At 43.1% G+C, this 26,141-nt stretch overlaps 1 protein-coding gene across 3 annotated transcripts in view; it reads right to left on the bottom strand.

Moving 5' to 3' along the window:
• RCAN3 (RCAN family member 3) overlaps positions 1-25,894 on the bottom strand; it is a 51,483-nt gene extending 25,589 nt beyond the window's left edge. For all 3 annotated transcript variants that reach the window (XR_007454882.1, XM_049617787.1, XM_049617786.1), the window contains exons 1-2: positions 25,808-25,894; positions 18,487-18,738 (exon numbers count right to left, since the gene is read on the bottom strand). Coding sequence is in view for 2 of the 3 variants with exons in the window: in XM_049617787.1 (XP_049473744.1) it covers positions 18,487-18,681 (195 nt within the window). In the remaining variant the exon portion in view is untranslated. The remainder of the gene's footprint in view (positions 1-18,486; positions 18,739-25,807) is intronic.
• Positions 25,895-26,141: the final 247 nt, after the last annotated feature.

Here is a 26,141-nt window from a genome sequence, read left to right on the forward strand (position 1 = left end):
CCGCCCTTGGCTGGTAGCTCCGCCCTTGGCTGGTAGCTCCGCCCTTGTGTGAATCCACAGGTACCAATAGGCAGATTCCTGACAACCTAGCATTAGCACAAAAGGGGTTTCGAAGACTGCAGACAGGAGGTCGGAATTAGCACGGCCTAAAAATAACTTGTGACAAGTAGAATTTATTCAGAAACAAAATTATTACTTTTCTCCTTAGAATTGTTTTAGAAATAATTCACTTTTGAATTCACTTCTGAATTCTCAAATAAAATTAACACCATCCTGTTAAAGGGTGGTCTTGCACATTTACTTCTGATAAGCAAATGAAGATCCCATAAAACCCAAATCGCCATTGACCATTCTATTTTTCCAGTGGTCTCTTCGTGTCCCCTCGGGCAGTACCACATCTGTAGGAGTAACACAAATAATTGTGCCTAAAAATCGATCCCCGAGGCTTTTCCTGCTATAACAGTTTTCCACAAAATACAGACGCTGCCTTCATACACTGAAATCACTGGCGCAATGAGTCAGCAGTAAAAATGGCCACAAACAGGGGCGCGTGGGTGGCTCAGTCGGTGAAGCATCTGACTTCGCTCAGGTCATGATCTCACAGTTGATGAGTTCGAGCCCCGTGTTGGGCTCTGTGCTGACAGCTCAAAGCCTGGAGCCTGCTTCGGATTCTGTGTCTACCTCTCTCCCCTGCTCATGCTGTCTCAAAAATAAACAAAACATTAAAAAAAATTCTTTTAATGGCTACAAATACTTTGCACCTAAAATATGTGAGGACAACATGTAACCAACAGCTTTCTTGGGAACTCAAGAAGAGTACTTTGCAGCTGGGCAGGAGCCACACAAAACCCATTAAGAGAGAAGAGCAGAAAAGGTCTTGTGCGAAGCTAGGTTTCAGGGAGTGACAGATGAGGGTGGCAGCTAAGCGTGTATTTCTTGACCTTTTACCGGAAATACCACTGCCCCGTCCCCTGTTCCCCATCCCAAAGCAGAGAATGTGGGGTTCATCAATTTCACTGAGAAATACATTGTGAAAATGATTTTGCCGGACCCCTTTGCCTTGGACTAAAAGAACCCGAGGACCCCACCACTTCTGTACGAAGGAGAAGGAACAATTTCACTGTTGAGAAGAAGCGATGCTCAATCCATTCAGCTGTGGAATTATCTTTGGAGTCCTACGGCCGGAAATTTCTCATGTTCTATGTCTGTCTGTAAATCCGAGATAGCAAATCCTGTCTCTCCAGCAGGTTCATGGATGTCAGAGGTAAGGCCTCTGTGTCCACCCAGGGAAAGGCAAGTGCCTTTGGTGCTCGTCAGTATCACTGCTGACTCAAACAGGCAGAGGGATGGAATTCACGGACCAGGAAAAAACCAGCATGCATGCTCCTGGGTATGGTGAATTTAAAACTTTGATAATCTGAGCACTTGTAATCCTTCTGGGCCCTAAATTCAGAAGTGCTAGAGGGGAGCAGAACACACAGAAAACTTAAAAACCTTCTGTAACTTTTGGCCTATGGCATGCATGTTGCCTTCAACACCTTTCCAGCTCAGAAAGAGGCATGAAACTGAATTAAAATTCAAGAAGATACGGGATACTATCTGTTCAGTATTGGTTTTTAGGTTTTAATGGTTCATACTAAGTTTACAAATACATCCGCTGCCTTTATTGGAACGTAAGTTCTTAGGCGGCTATGATTCCCGCCCAAATCCATAATATCTCCTATACCATGTACACGAAAAGTAGTCAAACCAATGATAAATCATTTTTGATGGTAACAAACTGCAAACTGGTAATAGGGTCGGGATGGAAATATCCTTGATGAGAGTGTCCATCACATGGGTAAATACTGCCAAAACTCACCAAATCGCACACTTAAGACCTCTACGTTTTACTGTAGGCAAGTCTTGCCAAATCAACAAAAAAGAGAAAAAAGGAAGAGGGAAAACAAGAGGAGGGATGGGATGAGGTGGCGACTGGGGCCAGCTGTGGAGGTGGACCTGAGCCCTCACCATTGCTGAGCACAGCCTGTCGGGCCCAGAGCCTCGCACACGGGTGGCGGCCTTCTGCCCAGCCGGGAGCACAGCAAGGCTACTATTTCATGTGGGGACAACACACCCTGAGTCGTCACTAGTAAGTGCGGTTATAAAAGCTTCTCCTTTTGTCTTCCACGGCTCGTTGAAAAAGATGTGTGACTGTGCCTTTACAGAAGATGTGTGCCCAATGCAGAGGCCATTTTTCAGCAGTTTGGTGGCCAATCACCACCCTGAAAACACCTAGAAAACGGTTTGCCACTGAAGGAGGGGAATGAGATCCACAACCACACCACCACAGCCAACTGGAACACGAACATTTAAACTGATGAGTGGCAGTCAGGGCCTCTACCAGGAGGTGCGACCCAGCCACACTCTCTCGTTCACTCAGTTTTGGAGTTCCAGAGGTGCTGCACTCAATCAGTGCTACTCACATGATACCTGTAGCCCATCAGGAAACAAAAGCACTTTTTATTTGGCTTTTCTGGGGAATGTTTATCGGAAAGGCGCAATCTTTCAAGCCCTCACTGTGAGAACTTCCAGCGAGATCCCAGCTCCTGACAGTCCCTGGGCAGCAGCAAGGGCCTTTTCTTTTCAGCCTGAAGCCTGGTTGTTTACTGAAAAGAGCAGAGGAGACAGAGGAGCAGACTGTGAGGCCTCCCGGAGGAAAAGGGCAGATGCAACCAACTTGGGGAGCGAGCAGACACAAGGAGAAAAGCAGAGAATGCTGTCTTGCTCAGCCTGTCTTCTCCTACCCTGACCATTACTGTGCTGCTGGTGGGCATCTTGAAGAGGCAGTCAGGTTACAGGTGGGCATTACCCAACGTGAGGACTCAAGGTGGCCCGTGGTTTGTAAGCTCATCCAGGCCCTTGGGCTCAAACACAGTTTTTGATCCGACACTAGAGGTGAGAAAGACCACAAAAGTGAGTTCTTTCCCTGAAAACCGTGTGAACTTCCTCAGGCACAAGGGAAACAGCGTCAGTCACCCAGACTGCCGTTCCAAGGCTTCAGCTGGCAAGGTCAGTATCGTATATTCACGCACAAGGAAATCCATGATTCTGCCCTCCGGGGTGTCCAGCTGAATCTCTACTTCCTCTTTTCTCTTCTCCCCATTGATGAAGTAGGAAAGATGAGGGAAGCCCAGGTTCAGCCTGAACTTCATATCTCGTCTCAGGCTTCTATCGAAGTCAACGCTGTGGTCTCTTTCCTATGACTTTGGTGATGGAGCACTAGCTCTGATGAACATACCAAACCCTCCTCTATATCCATTCCTGAGGAACAGAAGCTCTCTGCTCACTGGCCTTTATCATGGATAAAATATTCCTTCTTCATCCAGTTAACAGAGACTGGTCACTTCTCCAAACACGAGACCACAAAAGGAAGAGCTCAGGAGGAATCCCTAACCTGGAGGGACAACTTCAGGAAGGTGTGATGGCTTCTACCAGGCATTTATCTCCTCAAGTAACAGAGCTCTAGAGCTAGACTGTCCGGATTTGACAGGCAGTTTGCTTACCTTTGCTGTGCCTACTTTCCTTACCTGTTAATTGAGGATAATAAAAGTACTCACTTCATTGGGGTATTATGGAGGACAGAGCGAATACTTAAAGCTCTTAGAACAGGAATAGTTCTCTAACAAGTACTCTAACAAGAATAGAGTACTGTTACTGTTATTAACACAAATAGGGTAGGGCTTTGACAATATTCCACTTGCTATTCTGTGGTCGCAAAAAACAGCTGCTCTTCTGTACGAGGCGGATTCCCCAAGAAGGAGGTGAACGCACAAGCAGTGACACAGTATGAACTCGATGGCAGGTACCGTGGAGGCTGCCAATGGAAAATTAGAATCTGCCATTCCTAACAGTCCGTTAGGAACCGTTCAGATGCGTCACATTGCTGGAGCAGCCACCTGGAGACATGCTCTCCCCAGAGACCTGGGTGTTCTGGGCAACAGTGTACCACTCATTGATGACATCAGTGCCCTGTCTTCTCAGGATCTTCAGAACTTGACCTATGCCCCCTGACCCTTCGAAGCAGAGAAAGTGCTTCTCTGTTAGGACACTGAGGAACTTGTATTACTCTGCTATGAACCTGGGACTTGAATTGAGGGAGAAGATAGCAGGGATTTTTTTTTTTTTTTTTTTTGTAGTTATAGCAGAATTCTCCACATTGAGAAAATACATTGTTTTCACTTCAGTGGCTTTTAATCTTCTTATTTTTTTGTTTTGTTTGCTATTTCTTATAATTTAACTGTTTGGTGGGGCGCCCAGGTGGCTCAGTCAGTTAAGTGTCTGACTCTTGATCTCGACTCAGGTCATGATCTCTCGGTTCATGAGATCGAGCCCTGCGTGGGGCTCTGAGCTGATGGTGCAGAGCCTGCTTGGGATTCTGTCTCCCACTCTCTCTCTCTCTGCCCCTCCCCTGCTCATGCTCTCTCTCTCTCTCAAAAATAAATAAACTTAAAAAAAAATTAACTCTTTGGTGATGGCCTTGAAAATGCTTTGCAGGGTAGCTGGGTGGTTCAGTCAGTTAAGTGTCCAACTTTGGCCCAGTTCATGATCTTGTGGTTCACAATTTCGAGCCCTGAGATGGGCTCTGTGCTGACAGCTTAGAGCCTGGAGCCTGCTTCAGATTCTGTGTCTCCCTCTCTCTCTCTCTCTGCCCCTCCCCTGCTCATGCTCTGTCTCCCAAAAATGAATAAATGTTAAAAAAAATTTTAAAAGAAAAAAAAAATGCTTTGCTATGTATTCATGGTGCCTGGCTAGACCAGGGGAATGAAAAACCACTTCAAACAAACAGAAATGGATATGATGTTATTAAAGTATAAAAGGAAAATGTGAAGCAGAAAGACATGATTCTTTTTAATCAAGGTCAGTTATGCACAAAGATCAAGAATGTTCTATCCTCAAGCTTGCCCATGTGCCCAGTGGTTGGCAGTGACTTCGGGATCTATTTCTGTGGACTCCATCTAGGGTGTGTGTGTGTGTGTGTGTGTGTGTGTATGTGTGTGTCTGTTGAAATCTTCCTCACTGTTCATCCACACTCACTCATTCAGTAAGGCCAGTCCTACCCTAGGTGCTGAGGCTACAAGGACCACATACTGATTGTGTGATTTATTCAAGGATACAAGCTTGTTTTCTCATGGTGTTTTCTTCAAGGACATTAGAGGGTGAAGGTAATTTTTAAGGCTAGAGACCCATCTTTCCAAAGACATGTGAGCTTGAAAGAATGTCACAAACAACAGTGGGAAGAAACTTACATGTATTATTTGTCCTTTAAAAAGAGAAATGTAGCTTTCTACCTGAACATTTAGACAAGAAGCTTTTAGGCAAAGCCAAGTATAGTTGGTGTGTCCATGCTGATGGGAAGCCAGGAGCCACAGTAGCCCTGAGCAGGGTGTCAGAGTTCCAGTGGGGTGAGGAAGGTGGTCACCCGGGAGGCAAGCCTGGCATGGGGGGCCAGAACCCAACAGGGTTCGGAAAGAATGCCCATGAGGGGCAGCCCAGCACAGGGTGTGGAAGCTCAGGGGGATGAGGAGGGTATCCACGCAGGAAGACTGCCCAGAGCAGGGGAGGAGGAAAGTTATCTCAGCACAGGGGCAGACTGACAGGGTGTCGAAGCCCAAGTGGGGGGAGAACGGGGAGAGAAGGGTGAGGAGGGAGGTCTGTGCGGGGAGGTATTCCAGCGCAAGGTCACGGAGCCCAAGTGCGGTGAGGATGTGTCTGTGTGGGAAGGTGGCCCAGCACAGCATACTGGATCCTGAGTGGTGGGACCATCAGAACCTGGATGGGGTGAAGAGCACTTTCACATGGTGGGTCTGGGTGCAAGGTGTTGGAGGACGGTGGGGGTAAGGAGGGCGTCCACATGGGGAAGAGGGTGGACGCTGGCAGTTAAGTACAGAGGGAGTGACTGAGTAGGTAAAAATAATAAGATAACGGAAGGTAATTTTCTCTCCGTCAAAGAAGAGTTACAAATTTGGAATGGGAGAAAACTAGAAACAAATTCTTTGGTGCTGGACTGGGGTTGGAAGAAGAACTGTAAACACACATGTGCATGCATCTAGGGATTTCCTAGCTCTGTCCAGCAAGCAGCCCAGGAACAGCGACAGCTAACTACTCACATATCCTGGTTTCTAAACACTGTTCTCCACTGGAAGGAGTCAGGGCTCCTTGGAGAAATGGCGGATTCTAGGGCTGGGGCAGGCAAAGTACAATGAGATAATTCTGGAATATCTTGTGCTAGAGAGTTTAAGGACGTACGCAAAGAATGGTGGGCACATGTCAAAAAGACACAGAGGCCATCTTGAAGGGGCAACCACTGCCCAAACCTGGGACAAGTCAAAGTAATGGCAGTTGACAGATTAGACCAAGGAAGAAGATAGGAAAGCATGGGGCGCCAAGGTGACTCGGTCGGCTAAGCGTCCGACTTCGGCTCAGGTCATGATCTCAGTTTGTGAGTTCAAGCCCCGCGTCGGGCTCTGTGCTGACAGCTCAGAGCCTGGAGCCTGCTTCGGATTGTGTGTGTGTCTCTCTCTGTACCCCCAACGCTCACGCTCTGTCTCTCTCTGCCTCTCAAAAATAAAGATGTAACAACAACAAAAAGATAGGAAACTATGAATTGTACTGATATGAATAAATATCTTAAAACACTGATAGGGAAACAGAACACTTACAAATACCTCCCACAAAATAATTATAAGGAGAAAGAGAATTACTTGACAGTGGACACACCTGGGAGACGACCTTAATCAAGGGCTCAAAGTGAATTTTGTCGGTAATGGGACAAATGGAAATCTCTCCCCCGGACAGGACGCAGTGAGAACAGAGCATCACTTCCATGGTATTCTGGCCGAAGATGCACAGCCTGGATCTAATCCCAAAGACACATCTCAGGAACCGAAATGAGACATGCAACAAAATAACCAGCCTGGAATCTTTGAGTGTGAACACCAACAAAGACCAGAGGAGACTGGAAATTCTTCCAGACTCAAGGAGACTAAAGGGGCCGGACAGGTAAGTGCAATGCGACAAAAGGAGCTGAAGTGTTTGATATAAAGGACATTATTGGAACAGCCAGAGAATTGTGAATGGAGTCTGAGGATGAGAAGGATATAATAAACCAACGTTAATTTCCTGAATTTGTATTTTCTCCTAGGAGAAGGCCCTTGCTTGCAGGAAGCACATATCTTAGTCCTGGGGTGATGGGCATCACTGTTGGCAACTTACTCTCAAAACAGTTCAGGAAGAAAGGAGTTCTTTGTACTCCCAAACCAGTAAAAATACTTTGCTACGCACTTCAAACACACCGAACTTATTTACCCGCTTATTTATACGCACACATACACACACGTTACGAGCATGTCCTGCTGCCCTTATATCACCTACAAAATTTGTAAAAATGGAATGTAAATCAGAGGAGGAAATAAAAGAAACAGAAAGGACATGGTGACTAAAATTAATTTATGAGGCTTCGACATAAATGTTGGCGAGTGTCGGTATCCTGACCCTGTAGGTGACCCTCCCAGTCTCACTCAGCTCATATTTGATGGACAGCAAGGCTCGAAAGCTGGGCTCCGTGCCAGGCAGTGTGGAGATGACACGTGTGACCCTCCCCAAGGCTCATTCCTGAGTCATCCCGACCCCTGGGAGCCCTGCTTCGGACAGATCGGGAACACACTCACATGGGTAATCCAGCTGTTTCTTCGGACCTAAGAGCCTTGAGTCCTGCCTTGATTTAGGGAATGGCAGATCTTTCCCAACTGAAATGAGATTACTGGGGGGGGGGGGGGGCCCCCCCCGAGGGAGGGTAGGGGCCAGTGTATTTTGATAAAGGTAAACTGGGGCACCTGGGTGGCTCAGTCAGTTAAGCGTCCGACTTCGGCTCAGGTCATGATCTCACGGTCCGTGGGTTCGAGCCCCGCGTCGGGCTCTGTGCTGACAGCCCAGAGCCTGGAGCCTGTTTCAGATTCTGTGTCTCCCTCTCTCTGACCCTCCCTCGTTCATGCTCTGTCTCTGTCTCAAAAATAAACAAACGTTAAAAAAAATTTTTTTTTTGATAAAGGTAAACTATATGGCACTCTGTCTATACATACACATTAGAGAGAAGTTAGTTAAATTGTTAGGAGAGATTTCAACTCAATTATAGGAAGCCAAGGCGGACTCATTACCACACTGTTCTTCCTCATTATTCAGGTCTCAGCTCAAATGTCATTTCTTCAGATAGGTCTTCCCTGACCACTCTAGTTAAAAATGACCACCGACAACTCCCTATCTACTTTTTATTTTGTTCATAGTACTTGTTATTACCCGAATTTCTTATTCACTTGTTTGCGTGTTAGTATCTTTCTCTCCCCATGCTCCCCAAGGGCTGGCACGTCATCGTGTTCACTGTGGTTTCCCTAGACCCTGTAACTGTAACTGTGGCTGGCACAATGCTCAATGCTTACTGCACACGTGAAGCAACAGAGAACGTGGAACCTGTAAACCAATGATCTCTAAGAACATGACAGCCTCATGAGAACCACCTCATTACTCGCTGGTATCTTAATATTGCCGATAATTAGGATACCTCATGACCTAATGAAAGGACTCAAAATCCTTTTTAACTCTTGGTTTTGAGACAATGTATTCACAGTAGAAACTACAAATATACTTAAAGGTAACTGGAGACAGCTCTTTCATCTCAAAAGCTCCTACGACATTTGAAAATCCCGAAATGTTATAACGTACTGTGGTGTGTGGTCCGAGGACCCAGTGTGAGTCCACGAAGTTTGCCACCAGTCCAGGGAGTGTCTAGAAACACTTCAGCAAGTTTACATTGCTGTGACCTTCTTACTGCATTTTACCAAAACATCAGTCTCTGATAGTTTGGAGGAAAAGCCTGGTCCTCCACTAAGCAATCAATTTGAGAAGCGTTCATTTATAGCTTATCCAGAAATTCGTTAAAAAGTAACAAAAATGTTAATGACCAGCCTGGCAAAAATGTTAAATTCTGAAAACAGAATGCATTGGTAATGCTATGGTGCCACGGGAACTCTTTTACATGGCTGGCAGGAACGAAAACAGGTACTGCACTTTGGAGACCATGTGACAGGATCTGCTAGGATTGAAGAAACGCGACCCTACAAGCCAGCAACATCAGTCCCAGCTACACACCCTGGGGAACCCACCCTGCACCCCCCACATGCACAGAACATTCAGCATCGCTGTTGCAACGGCAACCTATCAAAAATAACCGAAAGGTCCAACATAAGAAGGGGTAAAAAAGTTGTGGTAATTTTCTAAAACGGGACACTATACAGCAAGTGAAACAATACATATTTCAACGTGGATTAATCCTCCAGATATAATGTTGAGGGGGAAAAAAGGACTTTTACAATATGCCATTTATATAAAATTAAAAATAATGTAAAATACTATGTATTTCACCAGTGTTTTACAGTTTTTTAGCACACAGATCCTGCACGTACTTCCTTAGATTCATACTTCAATAATTTCATGGTACTACTGTAAATGGTAATGTTTTTTATTTTATTTTTTTATTTTTTTAATGGTAATGTTTTTTAAATTTCAGTTTCCAAATGTTTATGGCTAGCATATAGACAGTTGATTTTATATATTGACCCTGTGTCCTCCAATCTTCCTAAACTCACTTATTAGTTCTAATGGTTTCTAGGTGATTCCTTTCTAAATGGACAATCATGTCAATTGCAAACAGTACAATTTAAAAATACAGAACAACCCAGGTTTGAATGTATAGATCCACTTATATATAGATTTTTGTTGATATAGTATAACAGAGTATATGTATTCTCTCTTATGATTTTCATATTTCTTTTTTCTAGCTTGCATTATTATAATATAGTATATAATACATGACATACAATGTATGTGTTAATTGGCTCTGTTATTGGCAAGGCTTATAGTTAAATTCTGGGGGAGTCCGAAGTTATACATGATTTTTAACTCCATGGAAGATCAGGGCTCTTAACTCTAGCATCGTTTAAGGGTAAATCATAGTATACATACATACACAGTATTTTGAACCACAGGAAATAGCAATATTTGATCACGTGACCTACAAATACAGCGATTTCATATGGTTAGGCTTAATAAACAGTTGAAATTACATGGGAAATCATAAACACTGAGTTTAGGATAATGGTTATCTGTGGGAGGAGACACGAGGGGCTCAATTATATTAATCAAATTTTATTAGCTAAATTGGGTGGGCACATGGGTTTTCTTTCTGTTAGTCTTTATCCTCTTTGTAAAGCCTAAAAATCACCCATTGTTTAAGAGCCTGAGCTAGTGCCTTCACACAAGATAAATAACCAAACCTGAAAGTTATTCACCTGTATCTTACCTGGACTCCTCGGGAGAGCAGAGGCCAAGGTAAGGGCACACAGAGAGTCTGTTTTGGGAAGTGACTGCACAGGACAGAGGGGGAACAGTGAAACAGGGAAGCACGGAAAGCCAGTCCCCCTTCTGTCCAGGCTGTGTTGTCAAGCCGGTCACCTCTGTGGCCAAGCAGGGTATGATGTGGCCAGGAGCCCTCTGGGAGGGCAGTGAGAAGACCCTCTCAGCGTCAGAGGAAGGGGGACTTATTCACTGGCTTTAGTCTCCCCCTGGTCAAGGGCTGCCCTGTGGGATGTTAACTCCCTCACGCTTCCATTTCTGCCCAGGCATCGGTACTGCTGAGCAACTTCACACAGGCAGCAGAGAAACGCTGCGACGGAATGCAAGGTACCTACGGTGTAATAGTGAGGTTACACCTGTGCACAGCTAGGGGCTCTAGCAAGAGCTGGAGTGAAAAGCGGGGCGCCAAGACGATGTGAAGTAGGACAAAAGAGGTGTCCCGTACATATATGCATACATATTACACACATGTATCTATGTGTGTAGATACATATACATGCCTGTGCGTGTGTGTATATGTGTGTGTGTGTGTATGTATACATACACACACACACACACAAAAGCATATTACAAAGAATGTTAAACTCAAGAACAATGGGTTATTTTTTTAACTTTTTTTTAACGCATTTTTATTGTGGTAAAATATACAAAACACAGAATTTACCATTTTAACCATTTTTTAAAACGTGTACAATTCAGTGGCATTAAGTATATTTATACTGTTGGGAAACACCATTCTCCATCTCCAGAACTCCCCCACGAGCTCAAATTAAAACTATGTATGCATTAAACTAGAACTCCCAACCGCCATCCCTCCAGCCCTGGCTACTGCTATTCTATTCTCTCTGGGAGCCAGACCACACTCGCTAGCTCACGTAAGGAAGTCATACAGTATGTGTCCTCTTGTGCCTCTTATCTCAGTATGTCTTTCAAGGGTCGTGCAAGTTATACCAAGTATCAGAATTTCATTTACTTTTAAGGCTGTAGAATATTCTATTGTCAGTATATACTGCATTTAAAAAAAAAAATTAACATTTATTTATTCTTGAGAGACAGAGAGAGACAGGGCATGAACAGGGAAGGGGCAGAGAGACAGGGAGATAACAGAATCCGAAGCGGGATCCAGGCTCTGAGCCGTCAGCACAGAGCCTGACACGGGGCTCAAACCCACAAACTGTCAGATCATGACCTGAGCTGAAGTCGGACGCTTAACTGAGCCACCCGGGCGCCCCTCCGCTGCATTTTTTTTTAGTTTATTTGAGAGAGAGAAAGAGCATGAGCAGAGGAAGGGTCAGAGAGAGAGGGAGAGAGAGAGAATCCCAAGCAGGCTCTGCATTGTCAGCATGGAGCCCAAAGTGGGGCTCCAACTCACAAGTGAAATCATGACCTGAGCTGAAACCAAGAGTCAGACGCTCAACCGACTGAGGCATCCAGGTGCCCCTACACTGCATTTTATTTATTCATTTATCTGTAGATGGACACTTAGGTTGTTTCTACCTTTTGACTATTGTGCATAATGCCACTATTAACACTGGTGTACAAATACCTGTTCGAGTCCCTGCTTTCAATTCTTTGTGTATCTATCCAGAAGCAGAATTGCTGGATCATATGGTAATTCTGTGCATAAGTTTTTGAGGAGCTACCACACAGTTTTCCACAGCAGTGGCACCATTTCACACTCCCACCAGCAGTGCACAAAGGTGCCAAGTTCTCCACATCCTTGTCACTTGGTCTCTGTTTTTAGGACAGGAGCCATCCTAATGGGTGTGAAGTCCTAGCTCATTGTGATTGTTATTTGTATTTCCCTAATATTAATGATGCTGAGCATCTTTTCATGTGCTTGTTGGCCGTTTATACATCTTCCTTGGGGAGACGTCTATTCAAGTCCTTTGCTTACTTTTCAAATGGGTTGCTTGGTTTTGAGTTTTATGGTTGGGTTTCAGGATTTCTTTACATATTCTAGATATTAATCGTTTATCAGATAATATGATTTGAAAATATTTCCTGCCATTTTGTAGGTTGCCTTTTCATTGATGGGTGTTTCTTTTTTTTTTTTTTTAATTGTTTTTTTTAACGTTTATTTATTTTTGAGACAGAGAGCGACACAGCATGAACGGGGGAGGGGCAGAGAGAGAGGGAGACACAGAATCAGAAGCAGGCTCCAGGCTCTGAGCCATCAGCCCAGAGCCGGACGCGGGGCTCAAACCCGCGGACCGCGAGATCGTGACCTGAGCCGAAGTCGGACGCTTAACCGACTGAGCCACCCAGGCGCCCCCATTGATGGGTGTTTCTTGATGTACACATTTTACATTTTGATAAAATCCAACTTATATATTTTTTCTATTGTTACCTGTGCTTTTGGTGTTATATCCAAGAAATTATTGCCAAATCCAATGTCAAGAAGATTTCCCTCTATTTTCTTCTAAGAGTTTTATAGTTTTAGTTCTGACATTTAGGTCATTGATCCATTTTGAATTAATTTTTGTATAAGGTATATGATAAGGGTCCAACTTCATTCTTCTACTTGTGAATATCCACTTTTCCCAGCACCATTTGATGAAAAGACTGTCCTTTCCCCATTGAATGGTCTTGGCACCCTTGTTGAAAATCATTCGACCATACATATAAGGGTTCATTTCTGGACTCTCTATTCCATTAATGTTGGTCAATGTCTGTCTGTATGCCAGAACCACACTGGCTTTTAAAAAATTTGTATTGAGATATAGTTGACATGTAAGTACCACACTATTTTGATTACTGTAGCTCTGTATTAAGGGAACGTATCTTTTTTTTTCTTAATGGTTATTTATTTATTTTTTTTTTTGAGAGAAAGAGAGACAGGGCACAAGCAGGGGAGGGGCAGAGAGAGAGAGACACAGAATCTGAAGCAGGTTCCAGGCTCTGAACTGTCAGCACAGAACCTGACGCAGGGCTCAAACTCATGAGTCGTGAGATCATGACCTGAGCCAAAGTGCAACACTAAACTGACTGAGCCACCCAGGTGCCCCAAGGCAACATATCTTAACATAATAAAGGCCATATATGACAAGCCCACAGCTTGCCCTATATACTCCATGATGAGAAGCTGAAAGCCTTTCTTCTAATATCAAAAACAAGACAAAAATGCCCACTCTTACTACTTTTATTCAACAAAGTATTGGAAGTCCTGGCCAGAGCAATTAGGCAAGAAAAATAAATGAAAGGCATCCAAACTAGAAAAGAGGTAAAACTGTCACTATTTGCACATGACATGATATACACAGAAAACTTAAAGACTCCAAAAAACAACAAAAAAACCCTGTTAAAACTAATAAACAAATTCAGTAAACAAATAAGTAAACAAATTCAGTTGTAGGATATAAAATTGATACACAAAAATATGTTGCATCTCTTACATTTATAACTATCAGAAAAAGAAATTAAGAAAACAATCCCATCAAAAAAGAAAGAAAGAAAGAAAGAAAGAAAGAAAGAAAGAAAGAAAGAAAGAAAGAAAAGCAATCCCATCTCTATTGCATCAAAAGCATAAAATACCTAGGAATAAATTTAACAAGTAAAAGACCTGTATACTAAAAATTACAAGACATTAATGAAAGAAATAAAGAATTAGTAAATAAATGGAAAGATATTTCAAGCTCATGGACTGGAAAAATCATTATTGTTAAAATGTCCATCCTACCTAAAACAATCTATAAATTCAATGCAATCTGCATTAGAATTCCAACGGCATACTTCAAAGAAATAGAACAAAGAATTCTAAAACTTGTACAGAACTACAAAAATCCCTGAATAGCCAAAGCAATCTTGAGAAAGAACAAAGCTGGAGGATCATGCTCCCTGATTCCAAACCATATTACAAAAGCTATAGTATTTAGGGGTGACTGGGTGGCTAAGTCCGTTAAGCGTCCAACTTTGGCTCAGGTCACAATTTCACAGTTTGTGAGTTTGAGCCCCTCATCGGGCTCCCTGCTGTCAGCACAGAGCCCACTTCAGACCCTCTGCCCCCCCCCCCGCCCTCCCCCGCTCATTCCCTCCCTCTTTCTCTCTCCCAACAATATAAACATTAAAAAACAAAAAACAAAAACCCACAAAGCCACAGTAATTAAAATACTATGGTACTGGCATAAGACCAGATACACAGATCAATGAAAACAGAATAGAGAGCTGGGAGATAAACCCACACATATATGGTCAATTTCTGATAAAGGAGCCAAGAATATACAATGGGAAAAGGACAGTCTCTTCAATAAATGGTGCTGGACAGCTACAAATAAAGAATGAAACTCAATCATTACCTTACACCATACACAAAAATTAATTCAAAACAGATTAAAGACTTGAATGTAAGACTTGAAACCATAAAAAAATCCTAGAAGAAAAAAAATTGGTGATAAGCCCTTTGGCATAGGTCTTGGCAATGAATTTTTTTTATTAAAAATTTTTTTTTAATGTTTATAGTCATTTTTGAGAGACAGAGTACAAGTGGGGGTGGGGCAGAGAGAGAGGGAGACACAGAATCCGAAGCAGGCTCTAGGCTCTGAGCTGTTGGCACAGAGCCCGATGTGGGGTCTAAATCACAAACCATGAGATCATGACCTGAGTCAAAGTCAGACGCTTAACCTACTGTGCCACCCAGGCACCGCTTGGCAATGATTTTTTGAATCTGACACCAAAACCAAAAGGAAGAAATGCAAAAAGCAGTGTGACTACATCAAACTAAAAAGTTTTGCACAGCAGAGGAAACCATCAACAAAGTCGGGTGGGGGGGGCCAGGGGGAGGCAACCTACTGAACAGGAGAAAATAGTTACAAATCATTTATCTGGTAAGGAGCTAATATCCAAAATATATAAAGAACTCATAAACCCAACAGAAAAAAACCCACACAATCTGATTTTAAAAATGGGCGTAAGATCTGAACAGACATTTCTCCAAAGAAGACATACAAATGGCCAACAGGTACACAACAAGATGTTCAACACTGTTAATCATCATGGAAAGGCAGATGAAACCACAATAAGCTATCACCCTCAGACCTGTTAGAATGGCTATTGTCAGAAAGAGAAGAGACCAGTATTGGTGAGGTATGGAGAAAAGGAACATTTGTGCATTGTTGGTGGGAATGTAACTGGTGTAGTCACTATGGAAAACAGTGGAGCGTCCTCAAAAAATTAAAACCAGAAAGAAAAAAAACAGAAGGGGGCAAACCATTAAGAGACTCTTAACTATAGAGAACACACAGAGGGCTGATGGAGGGGAGGAGAGTGGGGGATGGACCAGATGGGTGATGGGCACTAAGGAGGGCACTTGTGATGAGCACTGGGGGTTATATGTAGGTGATGAATCACTAAGTTCTACTCCTGAAACTGATATTACACTATATATGTTAACTAATTAGAATTTAAATAAAAACTTGAAATATTAAAAAAAAGGAAAAAAAGTTAAAAACAGAAGGACCATATGATCCAACAATACCCCTTCTGGGTATTTATCCCAGGAAAACAAAAACACTAACTTGAAAAGATATCTGCATCCCGTGTTTATTGCAGCATTATTTACAATAAGAAAGATATGGAAACAGACGGTCTATCAATGGATGAATGGATAAAGACATTGTGGCGTATTTGTATGTGCATTTACATACATATGTACATATACACATATATACACAATGGAACGTTATTCAGCCATTAAAAAAAAAAAAAGAAATCTTGCCATTTAGGACAACACAGATGGACCTTGAGGGCATTATGTTAAGTGCAGTAAGTCAGACGGAAAAAGGCAATTACCATACAATCTCTCTCATATGGGGAATTTTAAAAAACAAAACAAAACAAACAAAATGAACTCACAGAGAACAGACTGGTGGTTGCCAGAGGCAGGGGGAATGGGGTGACAAAATGGGAGAATGTGGCCAAAAGGTACAAACTTCCAATATAAAATAAGTATTTCGCAGCCTCAGATATTACCATTAGGGCTTTTATGTAAAGTTTACCGTGACTAAGAATTGCATATAACACAAGGTCTACTGAACTACTAGAATTTCTGCTGATAAGATTCCCAATTTAATTTAGGTTAGATATAATCCCAAATGGCATGTCTGTATGTATTTTGAGAGAGACAGCGTGCATAGGCAAGAGAGAATTCCGAGCGGGTTCCGGCTGTCCACGCAGAGCCCGATGCGGGGCTCAATGTCACGACCGTGAGATCACGACCTGAGCCGAAATCAAGAGTCACACACTTAACCGATGGAGCCACCCAGGCGCCCCCCGGGATGGTTTTTTAAAATGAAAACCAACAAGAACTCACCACTTTGGCAAGTTAAAAAAAACGTCCTAGGCTACACTTAAAAAAAAAAAAAAAAAAGTTGGAAGAGAGACTGTGGGGTTTCTTGAAACAATCCTTATGAATTTTAAGATAAACTAGGAATACATGTGATTGTGATTTTCGTGTATCACAAATAAACAACAGAGTTAATGTAACTGTTACCTGAAAACACAGAGCTCTTAAAAAGTTGAGAAACCTAGGAAGAATGATTTCAAAACGCCTATGTCGTGGCTGAACTTGAGAAAGAAGACAACACTTGTGAATGAAAACCAACCCGAAAGATACACGACTGGCGGCTGTGGTCCCTCTCCCTTTTGCTCCCTCGGGGGTTTCAGCATCTCCAGGCAGGTTTGCTGCAGGAGCGTCCTAACCGGCCCCTTGCTTCTGGCTCTGTTTCCACCACTCCGCCCTTCACATGTTGTCCACTGACCTTCCTAGTATGTAATTCTGATGGTCACCCCTTTGCTCAGAAGACTATTGGCCAGAGAGAGGCAACCCCCTTGAACTCTGCAGGATGCCCCACGCTGCCCTTTCCAGCTTGACTTTTCTTCCCTGTGGCCGCACCTCACCTACGCACCAGCCACACAACTGCTTCCTGAAGTGTCCACGCTCATCCTGAGTCAGCTCGTTGGCTCGCTCTGTTTCCTCTGGCCAGAATTCCCTTTCCCTCCCCTGCGAACCTCCTACCCAGCTCACGCTGCCCTCCTCCAATGCCATCTCCCCGTAAGATCTTTTACTGGACCTGGCTGTCATCCTCTGTCCTCTGACCCCTCCATGTACTTTCAAGTGCCTCTAAAGGAACTAGTATTCCGTCTTACGCCCAATCACTTACCATCTCCACTGCGGGACTATCAACTGAGGCAGAAGCTGTTTAAATTCCTACTCCATCCCCTGAAGCAAGCAGCACAATGCCTTACACGCTGGAGGCACTCAAGTATGTAGGGAGTCAAACTCTATCAAGTTCTCTCCAAGAAAGTCACTGGAGGGAAAATACTTTGAGCACACAGATGGAAAACTAAGGGGTGGGTGATAGTAATGTGTTGAGAAAGTCTCAGAACATGCAAAATTTATACCAACAGCAGAAATATTTTACTTTCGTGTGACTAAAACCTACAGGCTTTTGTGACGTCATGACGGGAGGAAAAAGCCACACATAAAACCTCTCTTTCCAGGTAAATAATATATGAACTAAAGGAGAGTAGCCTTTAAAAAATAAACTCAATCATCTTTCCCCAAGCTGTAGAAGTAATACAAGAAATGTTGACAAGTCTGTTACAACGGAATCATAAATGTAATCAGCCTCAGAAAAAAAAAGCTTCAAATACTTCTGACCTGTGTGAATTTACTCTCAAGTAATAGGAAGCCAGGGTGAAAATCACTAGCTTTTCCTTAATCACAGGCTCCAAGAATGAATGAATGAATGAATGAATCAGGACTTAATAAGACCTGATTGAGAACGCGCTATAAACCACTGCTTCACAAACTATTTGTGGGAAAGAACTGGTTTGGAAATACTTCTTACGTGTTGTGGACTGTTAGTTACTGTCATACGATACAATTAAATGCTGCAGCAATGTCTAAAGGTTGAGGCGTGCTTCTTGTACCCGTCACGGGCCAGTAACAGACTGTGCAAACAGGCGGCATCTGCTGCTTCTCGACATCCACATCCACTGAACCCACTACCAAATGCAGGGGAAGGTAGGATACGTGCCTACCTTCTGCTCTCGCACCTCAAACACTGCTTCATGGACACTGCAAGCAAAGAGGGAGGTAGGCAGGTCACTGAAATCCATCATCTCTTCCAAATCATCTTCATTTTCACCAAAAACCATCTCTTCTTCCTCTTCTTGGTCACTGCTACAGAGATCTGACTGGCTATCATTCCAAGATTTCATAGTGTCCCTCAGCATTATCCCCTAAAAGCAGGTCTTTTCCGTTTTTAAAGTTCTAAGGTGTCCACCAGGCATCTGGTGTTAAAAAAGAGAAAACAGCATAAAGATAAGACTTTGAAGGCCAAACACCGTTCCCGTCAATTCTCAAGACAGCAATTTATCAATGGAAGCAATTTTATTCAGGGAAGATAAATGAGAGTCTAAATCAATTCATTACAGTCCTCGTAAGTAAGTTCTATATATTCTAATTTGGTTTGCTTAGCATAGTTAATGTAATACATTTCACCGGCAATGACATATTACAAAAAAAAAGGGCAAAAAGTTTTCTAGTGACATTGGGGGGAAAAATGGGCCGTACGAAATGAGACGGTATCAATATGTATGCTAGTTTACAAGCAGTAGGAAGGAAAATGTGAACCAGAACTGCCTTCACATATTTGTTTTGGGTTTTAGGTCTACAACAGTGAAACTGAAGCAGCTGAACACAACCCACACAGATTCATTCACCATCTGCACCGTGAAACATGGTCTGCAGCGAGATGACTTCACCTGTCTTAACCAATTTGTTCTTTTTGCAAATACTCTCAAAGAGTCCAGTTGCACAGAACCGCAAGTTCTCTATGAAGCAGGTCATTGTTAACACCAGAGATACGGATGAAAGGCAAAATCTGACACAGACGACGACTGAAGAGATGACCTTTTTTCTGAACATTTATAAATTAGTAATTTTAATCCTGAAGGCCTGGAGCCGACAGCGGCCCTCTGTTAAATAACAGAAGAGCGTCTGTCTTCTACGGACTTTCTGCATGTCGGTCTCCTCTGATGAGCTGTACCCACACCCTCCGAGCACACTGCCTGGACCCTAACAAATTTCAAGATGCTACAATGGAATTTTAAAAATACCAATCAGGCACAGAAAAATCATGCGATCACGACTGTTACTAGTTTACTATGACTTCATTTGTGATTTTACATTTTATTTCAAAGAACACAGTGCTGCAAATATATTGCTTATACAGAGTACATGACAGATGTCAATTACAGGCTAAAAACAGTACAGGGTTTTTTTTCCCCCATTATTCTACTACACCAATCAGGAAAGACTAATTCCCAAAAGTAAAGAAGTCCTTACTCATTTTTATAAACATCTTCTGAATGCCCATCACATGCCAGGTATTATTAGGCATATTAGACGGGTAAGAAATAGTTCCTGTCCTCAAGGAGCTCCCGCCACAGCAAGAATTTCTTCTCAACAATGCTAACCAATCCTAAAGGATCTTGTTCTAAGAGTTCCTATGCTTTCAATTTCTGCTTCTCCATCGGTCCCTTTTCTTCAGCAAACACACCTACTCGGGATTCCCCACCCCCACCCACCCAATCTTAGAAGAAAAAATCTTCCTTTGGAGTTCTGTCTTCCCCTCCAGCTACCTCTCCGCTGCTTCTCCTACCAATTCCCTGCAAAAAGTAAGCTGTCCTGCTGTGTTCTGTTCCCCAACAGCACGTGCTCGAGAATTCGGTGCCACTGGCCTTCTGCCACTACCTTCGGCTGAAACCGTCCTCACGTGCCTGTCTCTGCAGCACCAGACACTGCCACCCACCCGTCACTCGGCACTCAGTGTGCCTCTGCCTTCCAGGTAGGGTCTCGGTCCTTCCTGGCTCTCCTTCCTAAAGCAACTGTCTGTCACTGGCTCCTCTGTCGTCACTCACCCTCTTCAAGTTCATCTCTTTGAGGTTTCCCTCCTCCTCCTCCTCCTCCTCTTCTTCTTGAGTGGTTTCATCCATCAAGCCTTTAACCACTTAACTGCCAGTGCTTCTCAGCTCTGTTTCCTGCTCACCCTGTGGCTCACACACACAACATGGGGCTATCAATACTGCCTCTCATTTTCCGCAACGAATTGTAAGCTGGGAAGGATGTCACCGGAGTAAGAGCAGAATCTTGGGCAAGGGGGGGCGGGGGGGGGAGGTTGGGTGGAAAAAGTACATGATCCCAAGAGGTCCTAATCTGTCTCTAGGTCTTTCCTGCCTATACACCCTGAAAATCACTAATCTGTATAATTCATGCATCCAGACTCAGCTCCAGACTTGTATTTTTACCTTCCTATTACACATATCTACCTGTGTGGCCCACAGGTACTACAATTATTTTAAACTTCATACCTTTAATTAGATTATTGTGCTGTAAGTCTTCAATCTGGAAAGGGGCCAGGTTGGGGCGGGGCGGGGCGGGGGAATGGTATCTCACTAAGGCTTTCTTTGTAATCCTTTTCTTTAAGACTAAGCTGTCAGAGTTCATAATTCTCACAACACTTTGTTTATTTCTCTGTTACATACTTACCTGATGACTATTTGTTTACAAATCACTCCCTGTTACCAGACCGTGAGTGCCTTTGAACCCCTTGTCCCTGGCACAGTTTCTGGCTGACAGTATAGGCTTAATAAGGATTGCTGAATGAAAGCAGATAGCACTGTGTTTACCCCACTAATACGGCAGCACAGACAGAGGAAAATTTAATTCTATGTGAGATTAGAGACAGCTTCCCCAAGGATGTTATGGAGAGACTTAAAGATAAACAATTTCAGCAGAAAAATGATGGGGTGCGTTCCAGGCAAAGCCTGAACAGTTCAAGGACAAAGGGAGGACAGATCATCGTGAACAAAGATCTGATGTGGCCAGAACGTACTGTATTTGGTGGGGTGACAGGAGACAAAGTTAGAAAGGCAGGCATGGGTCTCCAAGCTGCCTTAAAAGTAGGGTTACAGCATCCTGATACAAAACAGAGTCAATATCAGCATGCCACTGAAGGTTTTTAGGCAGGGAAATGATATATTAACCCAATTTAACTTTCAATATCACTAAAAGTAGATTGTCTTTATATCTTATCTCTTAGAGGAGCTAATGTTTTTAATCTCACCCGACTCCCAACCCATTACAAAGAGGTGAGGAAAATACTGTGCGTGGTTTTTTAGAGAATGGAAGGTTGGGGAGCTCTGAATGACCAGATTTTGAAATCAAGCTTGATTTAGAAAAATCGAGCCATTTTTGACAAGATTTTTTGTTTCAAGTTCCTTCCTCCAACCCTTAAAAAGGAAAGGAAAGGGGAGGGGGAGGGAGAAAGAAAAATCAGAGCACAGGAACAATCCCTCACTTGACTTAAAAAAAAATTCTTAGAAGGTTATACCTTCGTTTCCTGTTTTCTTCCTTCACTTTAGGGTAACTTTTTCTTGTGCCATAATTTCAAACAGAAAAGTAAGACTAGTAGAAGGAAGTCCTAAATACTTTTTACCCAGAGTTACCAATTAATTACATTTTTGCCCATTTTTAAAATCATTGTTTATATATATATATATATATATACTTTTCCCCCTGAACCACTGAGAGTAAGATGAGTGTGCTGTCTTTACTCCCAAATACTTCAGTGTGTAAGAACAAGATCAGTTTCCTACATAAGCCACAGTACAGTGATCAAAACCAGGACATTTAACATTGACATAATACTGTTATCTAAATCAGTGTCTATCTTCAAATTCTGTCAGTATTCCTAGTAATGTCCTTACGATTATTTTCTCTTCAAATGTTTTAGGTTATTGTTAAATAATTTGCCTTTTGTCCCAAGATATCTCAATTGTCTTTATAGTGCTGCTACATTTTCTTCACTTATACATTACTGGGTATTTGATACACTTTAAAAGGATGGACTGATGAAATATCACAGTACTGCAGACAAGCTTGAACGGTCTTTAAGTATATCCCAAGAAGATTCAGTCTCCACAATCAATTTTCTAGATTTAAACTCTGGCTCCCCAGTACTCTATATTAGGCAAATTACTTTGCCTCCCTTTCCATTTCCTCAACTGTAAAATAGAATTATAAAATAATAACCCTTCCCCAAAAGGATGTCAGAAGGATTAAATGCTAAGTGCTCAGAACAATGCTTTGCATATAGTTAGTGCTCAATGATTTCTACATAGGCACAATCCACATCAATTAATTGCTGGATTGAGAGATGCCAATAATGTCAGAACCATCAATGGAACAGATATTCAAGCAATAAAATGAGAAAAATACATGTCCAAATAATCTAATTCCAAGCAATAAAAAGGCTACAAAAAGAAAATAAACACTTTGTAGCATTTCAAGAAAACTGTTCAGTGGCTGATCTAGCAGTGAAACCAGCTCAGAGCAACCACTGGAAGGAGTACTATGGCTCCAGGAAGAAAACCATTAAAGATTTAAAAACAGTTGGCTGAAAAAAGGCCATCGTGCTTTTTTTAAGAGCTTCATGGAATTTTATGTTGTAATTCAATGCACACGGTATTAGAGATACTATCTTTCAGATGATGCCTCTCTTGCTGAAGGCAAGCCACGAGCTTTTTTCGGATATAGCTTAAGTCAACATCATTGACCATTTCATAATTTTCTGATATCATAAAATGCCGTTAGATTTGATCAGAAAGAGATGATCAAAATCAAATAGTGGAAATGACAATCTTCGCACATCTGTAAAATCATCTTGTAAGGTAACTCGGCTTAACAAGCAGTTTGATTTCATTAAGGCAAAGAAAATAATTACAAAAGTACATTGTTTCTATGCTGTTATTACTGGAGTAGTTGCTAACTCTGGCCCACTCCAACTATCACAAGATGAAGCTGTCCCTAAATTTACTAAACCAGGGAAACACTGACTGGTTTAACAGGGCTGAACCAATATCCTCCTGCTTCTGTAAGCAAAGGTCTGCGCTAATCAGGGTTTAGCATCATCTCAGCGCCACTGGAGCTGTGGCTGGCTTCTGGCGAATTGTTTCTTCATGGAAACATCAAATGAGTGGAAAACTCCAAGTAGCATGACCATCTGTTCTCCTACCAGCCTTGTGACAAAAGTAATCCATCACGGCAAAACGGCAGGCATGTGCATTTGACTTGGCATTTTAAGTTTTGATCGGGAAAAGGCAAATTCAGCCTCTTCCAGGATTTTTTGAAAAAACAATTTTTCAAAATACTATGCTTCTCAACTTGTTGAACCTTTAAAATAGCTTAGCTAGGTTCGCTTTTATTATTTTTTTTGATGTACTTAAAATGCTACCAAACAGAAGCAAACAAGTTATTCCCTCTCCGGCTTTACATATGCCCTGCTCAATAACCTTGGAGGAAGTCACTTGGGTTTTTATTTGTTGTCTCATATATAAAATAAGGAAAATACTCACAGATGTTGCTGAACTACTAAATTCCTTTTAAAAACTTCGAAATTAAAAAAAAAAATAAATAAATAAAATAAAATAAAAACTTCGAAATTAGAATTCAGACTAGATTTCTTAAAAAAAAAAAAAACCCTCAGAATTGTCAATATGGGGGTTCTGAATAACTATCATGTAAGCCCCCAACATCTATTTCCTGCTCATTTACCACTTAGAGGCAGACTTTTACTGCTCTTTAATAGTCGTGGCAGAAGAAAAAAAATTGGTGCAGAAGTAAATTAAGTAGGTGAAAATTAGATTTTTGTATTTTTTTATGTTTCAATGACCTATATACCCTCTCTTCACAGATTTAGAATTAGTCCTATTACAATTATTGAGGTTCAGTGCTCCACCAGGCATAGAGGGATTTCTTAGTGTGAGAGAGAGAAGAGAAATAAACAACAAATATCAACAGTCAGAACATATGAAAATAATCAGTTTTAAAGACTTATTGAAGTAGGAATATAAAAGACGGATGCTATTTGTTTTGCTGAATATAATGCATTTTCCCTCACTATATAACCTCTACATTCTAGATAGATCCACTGTCTGCCCTGCACATTCTGTGGGTTTTGGGGGCTCTAAACAATAAATGGCATTCAACTTTAGAGCTTCCATTATTTCACAGGCTTCAGCCTAATGGATTTCCAAAGCACAGTATTTTTTTTTTTTTTTTCCATGATGTTCTGCTTAACTCTTTCAACCAACAAATCCCCCGGGCACCATACAAAATGTATTCTCATTTGTAACCCTTGACATCCACATGTTTAAAAGCTTTACAAACGTACAATTCAATAATGGGAAAAATCTTGGTTTCCCTAAAAGTACTGAAATCTCCTCCCAAGCTAGGAAGGAAAAGGTTTGTCACAGCAGTGAAATGGAAAGCTGATGGCATGGCTAAAGAAGGGGCGTCGTCTTCAAGCCTTTCACTGTCTTCCTCCATCACAAGTCTTCCATACCAACATCAAGTCCCTGCCCCAAAGCACAAATTTGTGTGATGTGCAAAAATCTATACCCTGAATCTCAATGTTGTGTTTTTATAATTTAATAAATTGAAAGAGCTAATGAAATAGTCTTGAATTATTGTAAATCATATGCAATATCAGCTACAAATAAACCCGTTGCTTTCCTTACCAAATAGTACATCAGAGACTTCCATAAAATGCAGAGAATTCTCCGCAAAGTTCAGATAAACGTGGTGTGCTAGGGAACTTTCAACACAGGGGAGAGAATATTTCCGGCTTTGGGCGCCACACGAAAACATCACTTTAAAAGAATCGTAGCTTGTAACTGAAACACGGATCTGAAAACGGCTCCCTACACTGGACTCCTAATCCCTGAAAGAGAGGATCGGATTTTGCACGGAATCTGGAAGCAACCTGGAAACAGACCACTGTCCCTCTACCGCTCCAGACAGCAGATGGAGGCAGACCGTCAAGTTTCGAGAAGTTAGCGAGTAAGTAAAGCGACGGCTATTCGTGCATCAAGGGGGGGTGGAGGCGAGGGGCTTTGAACTCCTCGCCGTCCCTGTGTGCCCGAGTGCACCTTTCAGGCCTTCAGGAGCAGGATGGGCCTGTCAGCTATTCAAAAAGTCAAAGTGCTGGGAAAAAATTCCTGGTGGACAGGAGAGAACAAAAAAACAAAAGAATTTTTTTTTTTTTTTTTTTTTGGTTTTGTTTTCCAAGACACCAGCCCGGAGCTGCCAGAGAAGACGCTCGGCGCGCGAGGGGCTGGACCCAGGACGCGCAGCATCTCTGGGGTCTCGGCCACTGGAACGGCCACCTGTATCGGGTATCTGCGGACTCTTTCTTTCTTTAACTTTCCGCACCCCGCGCCCTCCATCCTCCCCGGGACTGGTTGCAACCTGCTGGGAGAGGCCGGGTGCCGGCCCCACCCGGCGAGGGGGACTCACCTGCGCGCTTGGCCACTGCAGGGAGGAAGGCAGGCGAGCAGGCGCGAGGCCGGAGCGGCCCGACGGGCCACGCGGGAGCCGGGCCGCCGCGAGGAGCCGGGCCTGGGGAGACGCCGCGGTCGGCAGCCGGGACACAGTCGGCGCGGCTCGGGCCGCCCGCAGCCTCGCCGCCACGCCCTTGATGCTCGCGGGAACCGCGGCCTCGGCGGGGGCGCGAACGGCGTCAGGGCCCAGGCGGGCTGCCGGCGTCGCGCGCGCGCGCGCGCTGGGCCCGCGCGTCCCCGCCCCGCCCCGCCCCCCCCCCCGGCCGCCCGAGCCGCGCCGACTGTGTCCC

This window comes from Panthera uncia (assembly GCF_023721935.1).
Source record: "Panthera uncia isolate 11264 chromosome C1 unlocalized genomic scaffold, Puncia_PCG_1.0 HiC_scaffold_4, whole genome shotgun sequence".
In the NCBI taxonomy this organism is placed as follows: Eukaryota; Metazoa; Chordata; class Mammalia; order Carnivora; family Felidae; genus Panthera; species Panthera uncia.